At 43.1% G+C, this 9,969-nt stretch overlaps 1 protein-coding gene across 4 annotated transcripts in view; it reads right to left on the reverse strand.

The window, feature by feature from the left end:
- The window catches only part of LOC118336017 (vacuolar protein sorting-associated protein 13B-like), a 313,914-nt gene that overhangs the window by 185,837 nt on the left and 118,108 nt on the right, over positions 1–9,969 (reverse strand). For all 4 annotated transcript variants that reach the window (XR_004797093.1, XM_035672549.1, XM_035672551.1 and 1 more), the window contains one exon: positions 2,118–2,227. Coding sequence is in view for 3 of the 4 variants with exons in the window: in XM_035672549.1 (XP_035528442.1) it covers positions 2,118–2,227 (110 nt within the window). In the remaining variant the exon portion in view is untranslated. The remainder of the gene's footprint in view (positions 1–2,117; positions 2,228–9,969) is intronic.

Raw genomic sequence — 9,969 nt, forward strand, 5'->3', positions numbered from 1 at the left:
ACATGCACACACACACCTACACACACACACAAACAAACACACACACACACGCACACACCTACACACACACACACAGAGACACACAGGCTGGCAGTGAGATGGCTGAAAGACAGAAGAGTTGAAGGTTGGTCTGAAATAAGGAAACCCCATTAGCATCAGCCAGCAGCAGCACTAGGCTATGATGCAGCTGCACAAGGCCGCAGGCCAACCACGTAGTGCAGCCCGTGTAAACACACATACACACATTGATGCAGTTGTTTTTCAATGACTGGGTCGGGACCCAAAGGCTGGTTGTGGTAAGATTAAAAATGGGCCCCCAAATTACATTAGTATTTGAAACTACTGACTGAGGGATGATGCCAAATCCTTCCTAGGTTTTTGCAATTTAACATAGGCTGAATGAAACACTGCAGGCCAGTAGGTTAGTCAGCCAAAGTCAGGTTTGACCAGAAAATCATATTCAGGTTTGTTCAAGATCTAAATAAAGAATGTTCAAGATAAACTTTAATTAGAAGGACATGTCTAAATACATCCATAGTGCACACAAACAGACACTGTACTGGAGGCTTAAACAACAAATCCAAAAAATACTTTTTAAACATGACACTAAAGCACTGTACAAACAAACCATATGACGGTTTATGTTTATATGTTTTGTTGGTTGGTGTGTTAAAGGAAAAAGCAAAATGATTAAAAATATATATATAATTCAGATTGTACACTTCTGGAAAATATGTGCTTGGCCACATTTTAATACTCTCTGCTAAAAGCAGGTACCTTACCCAATGACCATCGCTCATTCCTGGTAGATGACATAGTATGAGCTAACTCCTTCTACCACACACACTGAAAACAGCCAAGGCAAATGCCTGTTTGGTTCTCAAACTTCTTTTTTCCTCTTATTCCCTTTCTCTTCATTACCCGCTTCCCCAACCATCTCCCTCCACTTCTCTGATTTCTCCTGTGTTTCCTGCTCGCTCTGGTAGTTTCAGTTTACGTTTAATTCAACCTCCCTCTCCTTTCTCCGCACATTCTCGATAATACTGTCCAGCACTTTCCCCTTTTTTGGTGTCTCCTCTGTTCCATACTTTATTCCCCTGTGTTTTCATTTTTATCCTTCCATATGTTCCACCTCTTTCCACACTTGTTCTCTCTCTATCATACCCCCATGTGCCTCCACTTCTCTCTGATACTTTCTTCCCTTGTCCATCCCTCTAAAAGTCCCTTTCATTGTCCTGTTTTCTGCTCCAATTACCTCCTTACTCATAATTTCCTGCCATCCTGACCTGACCAGTCAGTGTCCTCTCCTCTGTCCTTCACAGGCTGCTGTCTGGCCTTCAGCTGGAGGCCTTGCCAAACCAGCCAGGCCTTGAGAAGTGACCCTGACAGGCAGCTCAAGTAGATGGCCTCACAGAAACACACACATGAACACAGTCACACGTTTGCTGCTGCAACACATACACACACACACAGCAGCCAGTGTTGTGTATCCTTCACACTGGCTGCAGTTCAACTCATAACATCTGTTTACCCCTGTACAGTAACAACCTCCAGAATAAGGGGTTGGTGCAATTAACTCCCTTTCTCTTTGTCTGTCACACACACATGCATGCCGACAATCCCTCCAAACTGCAGGAGGCATGAAACAGAACAACTTGTTGAAAAAAAAAAACATTTAAAGTATTACAATATGATACTTTCATGTACTATATATATTTATGTGCCTTTATGGGGTGAACCTGGGCTATATCCCAGGCAATCAGACTAAGCATGTCTGCATGTGTCTGTGAGTGTGTGTTTGAGTGTGTGTAGTGTGGGCACAGAGCATTCAATGTCCATAACCATCACCATGACCCCTGTCAAATAAATAGAGAGAGACTGGATGGAAGACAGGGAGCAGAGCACATGGAAAAAGGTAGCTGGGAAAGAGAAGGCAAGGGAGAGGGAGGGAGGGAGACATTCACATTTGCTTCAGGCTCTTATCCTAACAGTAGAATATGCTGCAGGTACTTTATTAATACAAATATTGCAATTTAACCATGTAAAACATCAAAAGCACAACATGATTAAATGTTGACACAAGGGCCAGAAAGAGAAACTGAGAGGGGATCAGGTACCTGTTGCTGTTGCCTGCTGCTCCCCCTGTGAGGCTGGTACAACAGCCATGTGCAGAAGACTGGGTCCACATTGACAGCTATGCCCTGGACACTGACCAGCAGGACTCCACCTGGACAACACAAAAACAAAAACAACAATCAGAGAACAAAGACAAAGAAAATCAAAGCAGTTAAAAAACTAATAGGAAAGGATATACTGTACATCTGTCTTGCCTTTACAAAATCAAAATTACTGCTCGCAAACACAGACCAGTTGTCTGAAAGCACTCCAACAGTGGTTTGACAATACTAAACTTCAGTGATCAACACAGTTCAATAGGATCCAGATCAAGAGATACACAGAATAATTGACTAAAGCGGAAACTATCTGAACACAGACAAAAATGTTCCGATGCTGTAGCCGCAATCATTTCTGCAAAGTAGGAGGCACGCCGATACGGATCACTGAAATCAATGTAAGGTAATAACCAGCGAGTGAAAGTGACTTAGGGCAAATCTGTTCAGATTGAGTGTCAGGTTTTTTCACTCCTGCACAGTTTACACTGTGTCCTAATGACCTGCTGGTTGGTATCAAGCCTGCTTGTTGGAGCGCAGCAAGGAGCACAGTTTGTTTCAATTGTGCTGTTCAAAGTGGTATCACACTAAGCCAAGAATAACATTTTCTTTTGATAAATTTCTATGAAACTGGAGACTTTCTCTGGGTTTTGGTTTACTCTTAAATAATAATCTTTACCAACAATAAGCGGGCCCTGAGGTAATGCATTAGGATCCTATCAATAATGATTCCCATGCCGGCAGGATTAGCGCAGGGTCTCTGGCGTGCCGTGGAATGTCCCAGCATGACGATAGGAGGATGTTTCAGCTCTAGAAGGACTTTCTGCAGTTTAATGGAGCTTTGGACAAGACCCCGGTCTTCTGTTTCAGGCCCTGAGGCAAAGCCGTGTGTGTGCGTGTGTAAGTGTGAATGTAATGCGTGTGTGCATTTCACCTCAGACAAAGCCTGATTGCTTGTTGTTTTGCATAACATTTTAATGTATCTAAAGCATGCACAAAGCACAATTATAAACTCTCCCTTGACACACACACACACACACATATTTCTGTTACACCACCTCTTTAGCTTGGCAGGAATTACTCCCTCCTCCGTTATTCCCTGTGAACAATGCAAATAAAACGGCTCTAATTTGCTCCACTTTTACAACGTTCAGTGATTTGTGGCCTGTGAGCCTGTATGTGTGTGTGTGTGTGTGTGTGTGTTTGCAGTGTGAAGTAAATGTGTATGACTGAAAGCATAAGCGATGGGAAATGTGTGCGTGTGTGTGAGCGCTGTCAAATACGTGTGTGTTCTGTGTGTGTAATGTGTGAAGTCTGTGGTATGTATGATGTTATATAGTGTGTGCATGTATCAGTACTAGTGTCTGTGTGTGTCTGCTCATTATTCACCAGGTGTATCCTTTCTGGGCAAAGGGGAAACTTTCTCACCGGATAAAGTGAAACTGACTCACTTTTCCTCCTCTACTGCTTCATCTATCTTTCTTCTTACTTCATTTTCCATCACTTCCATCCCTCTGTCTCTTCACTATTTCCCTATCCATCTACACTTCCAAACGTCCTTGCAACATAACGACAGCCTTACTGGTATTTGTTCAATTACTTTGCTCTTCTTCAGTACGTATGTAGTCTGTATCCTTCATCTCTACCTCTCTGTTAGCCCACCCCTCCGACCACCAATCCTCTTTCACCCCTCTTTACCCTTCCTTCTGAAACCATACCTCCACCCTTCCTCGTCATTCTGCATCCACCTCCCCGCCCCCCTCTTCACGAGGATTCATAACCCCAGCCCTGTGGCTTAAACTCTTATACCACAGTGTGGCTGCTTAATAGGCTTTGGCTGTGGATGTAGTGCTGGGGCCTGACTTCAAGTGGTTTCATCATAGCCCAGAACAGCATGAGCAGCACAGGACCCAAAAGGCTGGGAATGGGCTGAGTAGTGAAGATGTATTCAATAAATTGACCCTAAATTGTGGTCTACGGGAGGCAAAGCACGACAAAGCACATTCAGCAGAAATGAGTCATGGCGCAATAAATCATATAACTTAGTCGATGGATTGTTTATTTAACAGTTATTACAGAGATAAATGAGCAAATAAAAAGATATAAAATGCCTAATTGCAGATAACTCTCTCAACCAGAGCAGTTTAGCTGTGGTCTTTGCACAGCATCAATAGGTATTAAAGCCAACACAGCCTTAAGGCACAGCTTTTCATTCTACACTTAAGGTGGAACCGTCACAAAGAAAACAGAAAGTGGTCACTTTGGGAGAAGGAGGAGGGGGGTAGATTTTCTACATCCAATCTCAGGATATCTTATGAAAAGTTGTGTGGATGCTCTGCAGTGCCAGAGCCAGTGCAGAAAGCCTTTTCATTGCCATGAAATACAATAAACAAAAACCCACACATGTAAGTTTCCATCATAACAAAATTGTCTCATCACCAGATGAATGGTGCTGACTTGTTGAGCGTATGAAAGTCCAGTAAGTCAGTCGCTTAAATAACTGAAGTAACTGGCAGCGTATCAGCAATGTCGTGCCAGCAGCTGTCATCTTATTGTGGCTGCGTGTCATGTCTGTTTGGCTTCTGCCATTGACAGCCATGACCATTTTGATACATCACAACACCACTCAAAAAGCTCTCTTTCTGAGATTAACAGAGCAAACAATCTTTTCTCGCTCTCTGCCAGTTTGACAGTGACACAGAAACAAAATATGTGTTGACCTGGCTTTTGAGGCTTTGAAGACCAAGGCTTTGCCATCCACACTGTGTTTTCTTGTTTCATCACTGTGTTGACATAACTGCAGGAGAGTGACACCTCCTTTGAAGCGTGCAGCACCATGAAACGGCCTGCCATGCTTAGAGGGCGACCTCGGCAGCAGGCTAACTGTTGTTTTTCTCTGCTCTAACAGGGTGGCACATGGGTAATTACAGAAAGTGATGACAATGATAACAGAGGTGTTTTTTCTTACTTCCTAAATGATTCCTCAAGAAAACAGCAGAAAACTGCTCAGAGGCCTAGACTCTGAAACTCCACACAACCACAGAATGTGCGTGCAGGCATCTGTGAAGACACACTTACCTCGACTCACCCACAGTGGGCCTATTAATGTCAAAGGTGTTTTTTTTCTTCTTCAGCGGCTTAAGACCAGTAGAGTTAAAAGAGAGCACGGGGCTGCTGGTGTTGTTTTACGGCTGTCTGACATCAGGCTGCGAGCAGGCTAGGGTAGAGCATTAGACCAGACTGAGAGAAAGCCTCTAACCTTTAAGCCCTGTCTAGGTTCTTCTGTCAGTCTCCACTGTTGTAGGCTAACAGTCCCAGTGAGCTAACAGCCACACATCTTCCTATCTTTATATTGTCTTTTTATCAGGTTACGTGGTTTATACATTGACATTTTTTTAATGCAAAATCTGCTTTTGTTCAGTCACTGCAAGCATGAAATTCAATAAACTGGGAGCGGTTAGGTCAGTGCAAGTTCAAAACCAAGTCCCAAAGTGGAGACCAAAGCCCTGATTGGGGTTACAGAGGGCACAACCTCCCAACTACTGGGCCATGACCCCAGCATCAGAGTTACAGACAGGCAAAGAGAGGTGGGAGGCGCTCACCATTCACCCCCCAGGTAGACGAAGGGGGGAGGATTCATGTTCGAGCCAGCTAATCGCCCCCTCAGAATCGCTTCATTGTTGGACGTGAGGCAGCACTGGGACCCTGCGTCCAGCTTCTCCAACAGAAAATAAATAAATATAGCCCAGCCCGCGTCAGCCAGATGACTTCTGACAGGTTTGGTTAATTTCGAAGCCAAGTAGCAAAACAAAACATTACGCCAGCGTGCGGGGCCTACGCTGCCTTTAATTGCTTTTCCGATGAGCTCATGACTCGAAGGTGTCCTGGAGCGAGCCGTGCAGCCCGACAGGTGTTCTACTGGTGTGTGTGTCTGTGACTGTGAGTGTGTGTGTGTGTGTGTGTGTGTGTGTGTGTAAGAGACAGAGAGAGAGAGAGAGCTGGAGCTGTTGACACCACTGAAAAGGGACTCAGCTGTGTGTGGGTGGGTGCAAGGAACAGTGCGTGCAGTTTATGTTATGTGTGTGTGTATGACAGAAGTGTGTACACGCGTCTTTGTGAACATAAGGAAGTGTTTCTATTTGTATTCACCTCTGCGTGCGCTGTAGGACAGTGAACAGACACTGACTCATGAACCCACACACCTTCTTGCTCACACACACAGACACACACGCAAACTACTCTCTGACACACATTCACTGTACTGCTGTTCCCCTGCCGTGCTGTGACCCGACGGCCCGGGGGCAATGCCGCCGCAGGAGCCCAGGGGCTCAGGAAGGACACAGGCAGGTTTGACTGGAAACAGATCCTGGCCTACGGAAAGGCTGCTCTCACTCTGGGCCCGTACAACTCTCTGCACTGGATGCCGGTATATATGTGGGTCTGTGTGTGTGTGTGTGGTTTTAAGAGAATATAAGCATATATGCGTAAGTGTGTGTGTGTCTTTCAACATGGCCCAACTGCGGTAGCCTGCAGCTGACAGGCTAGACCCACCTCGTAAAGGTTGACTATGGCTGTGGGTACAGTAACAGTAATGGGCAGGAAGAAAGCTGGAGAGTGATTCAGCCAGCGAGGGAGTCAGTGAAAGGCAGGCAGAAAAAAAGATGGAGTGACAGAAGCACAGAAACACAGGAAAATACACTGAAAGACAGAATTAAACTCACACATTCAGAAAGAGAAAAAACAGAGAAAGACAAAGACAGAGTAGACAGAGATACAGTACATAAACATAGAAAACAGTGGATGATGAGAAAGTCTTTTTTTAAGAAGTCATTTTCCTAATCTACATGATAAGTGAGTAGGCCTCAGAATTTGGCCATGGATCGGTATGATTTATGGGATGACTAGAATAAATCTCTGTACATGCAAAGTCCTGTGAACCGGATATATCACATAAAGCCAAGTCTAGATATGCAGTAATAGTGTGTGTGAGTGTCAACATTACATGCATGTACATACACATACATCATTCAAAACTGTGCATGTACTCTACACACACTGATGAGCATGTATGTGTGTACAGTACCAAATGTGTGCATGTCAACATGTATGTAGTGAGCGAAGAGCTGTATAGTGTCAACAGAGAGAGCTCTGTCCCTGTTCCCATCTGCTGGGTTTGACCAGTCATGGTTGTTACTGCTGTTTTTGTCTCTGATGAGTCATGGTTGTTACTGTTGACTTGACACATCTCTATGTTCAAATCCAGACAAAAACACTGCTGTTTTTGTCTGGGCTGTTGTCTGGAGAGCTTTGGGCAGTGCTTGACTCAACAGTAGCAACACTTTCCCTGTGTATGGGGGGTGTGCACGACACTGTACTAATGTCTATGTACTATAAATATATTTCATATTTGGTTACTGTGATTTCACAATACTATGATATACCTCAGGAGTAAGATCTAAATTGAGCATTTGATAATGTATCATTACCATATCCATCATGGACATACAGTGCACTGTGTGAACTCTAAATGAGCCCCAATGTAATGTAAGAAGAACAGGAGAGACACTTCTGAGCTCATTAAAATAAACAGACTTCTGCTTCTGCTGCTGCTTTCCCACAGACAGTTTCAGTTTTGCATAGTTACCTTGAAAACTCCTTATCACTGCTATCATTCAGCTGGCTCATGGGCTTTCTCTGCAGTTCAAGCTGAGTTCCCTCAGTTTGTCATGAGGTGGGAGAGGGGGAGTCAAGCAAATCTACGTCTGTCATTAGCTGGGGTTCCCTCCAAGTATTTTTATATGAAATACACTGTAACGAATAGAAAAGCTTAATGAAAAAGGCAATTTGAATGTTTCTTATACTGTTGAGGCTAAAAATGTCCAGGAAGAAGTTATACAATTAAAAAGCAGAGTAAATACTTTGTCAAATAAATAATGGTGTGAGTCTGGCTTCACACAAATATTAACAATTTGAAGAACACGAGAAGCTGTTTATATGCAAAAAATATAAATATTTGGTGAAGCTTTAGATGCACAGAAATCAAAGTGAACCCAGAAAAGAAGATGAATATGTAATTCACGGTAACATGCAGAGGGGCAGGAAATCTCAAGCATTCTGTCTGAGCAACAACCACTTGAAATGTACTGCCTGCCTATCTGCTGTTACTTTACAGACATTCTTATGTTGACTTTCTGTGGACTTTTGTTTATTTGATCACATTAAAAGCTTGAAATATTTCACTCTCTGCAAGCAAGGAGCTTCCATTCTTCTTTATTTTGTTTTTCCTTCTGGGTCACTAGGGAAACTCCAGCTGTATTTGATGTGGATTCCCAAAACTGATCCAAAGTAATTGCACAAGTGGCTTTGGAGGTTCTAAAATGTTTGTTAAACATCCATCCATTATGACCCACACAAATGACATATTGGTTATTACTTCTGCGTACAAGAGATGTGCTGTGGTTACGAGACCATTAAATGGTGTTTCACTATGTGATGTTTTCGTTATCATCATTAGACAGCGTAGAATATTGCTAAAATTTGACACCAATAATCTGTAAAAAATAATTCATCTCTTTTTGTTTCTGTTTGTTGTTATTTATGATTTTATGCTTTTAAGCTTTCTATGTATGTGGCTTCCAGACAGTGCGCATCCAACCCCATCTCCAGTCATTCTCTTAAGCTCTCTCCACAATACTCAGCTTTTAGAGAGCACGCGGGACAACTGAGGACAAGATCCTGTCTTCAATTACCTTCAAGTCTCTCCACCTCTCTGTTCCCTCACTCTTTCAGTTTGGCCTTTTGTCAGTTCAGTAGACTTAGTAATGATCTCAGTGACAGATCAAAGTCCTCCAGCTGAGATTTGGGGTCACTCAGGAAGCTGGGACTGCTGCACTGAAAAATGTGATGTTTGCACGGCAATATGCAATGGATCCTCTCCTTTGGTCTGTCTGTCTATGTACTGTATCTATCCTTCTACCGGTCTGGCTGTCATCGAGTCAACTGGTCTGAGTGTCTCTGTCAGGCAATTTGTCTGTTCGGTCCATGAGTGAAGTCGAGTTCATTTTCAGTGCTCTTTCCATTTTGGCAACATCTTAGGTGATAAGCGGCCACTGATGAGGCATTTTTGCACTGCACTCCTCAGAGATCAATAAAAGAGCATAGCCAGCATTTAGATGTTTTTTCCTTGGATGTTCAGTTCATTACTGCTCATGTTAGCTACTGGGTTCTTATATTTATTCCAAAGAAAACGTTGTGGTTGCTGCCAGAAATGGGAGGAAAACATAATTTTCTGCACACCAGAGGATTTCTTACTGGGAAAACCTACACAGCACCAAGTGTTGGGAAACGTTCTTGTAAAAACCTTCAGGATCCATAGAGAGAATTTCTATTTTCTTAGAACAAGTGAGAGTGTATCAAAATAAATTCAATTAAAGTGAATGATTATGGTTTTAACAAATGATGTTTTCACAGAGAGAACATAGCAGCATGTTTGCCTGTGGATGTGTGTGTGTGCGTGTGCGTGTATTACATAGTTTCTGTTCAGCAACTTATAATAGAAGTCCATATCTGATATCATTATTTAAACCCAGGTTGTGAGTTGGATACGGAGAAAGAGAGATAAACGTGAGGAGATATTTGTACGAAATAGCTAATATCTCTTAACTCCTTCTCTTATCTATCTCTATTTTCCTCAGTTTCTGTCTCTGTGGGTCCCTCTCAGTTCCTGCTCCCACCCTCCACCTCATCCTCTTCTTGCTTGCCACAGTAGATTGAAGATTACTCCTCTTAAAGACATAGC

The sequence above is a fragment of the Morone saxatilis genome, unplaced genomic scaffold (assembly GCF_004916995.1).
Source record: "Morone saxatilis isolate NCDOM2014 unplaced genomic scaffold, NCSU_SB_2.0 Contig24, whole genome shotgun sequence".
NCBI classification, from domain to species: Eukaryota; Metazoa; Chordata; class Actinopteri; family Moronidae; genus Morone; species Morone saxatilis.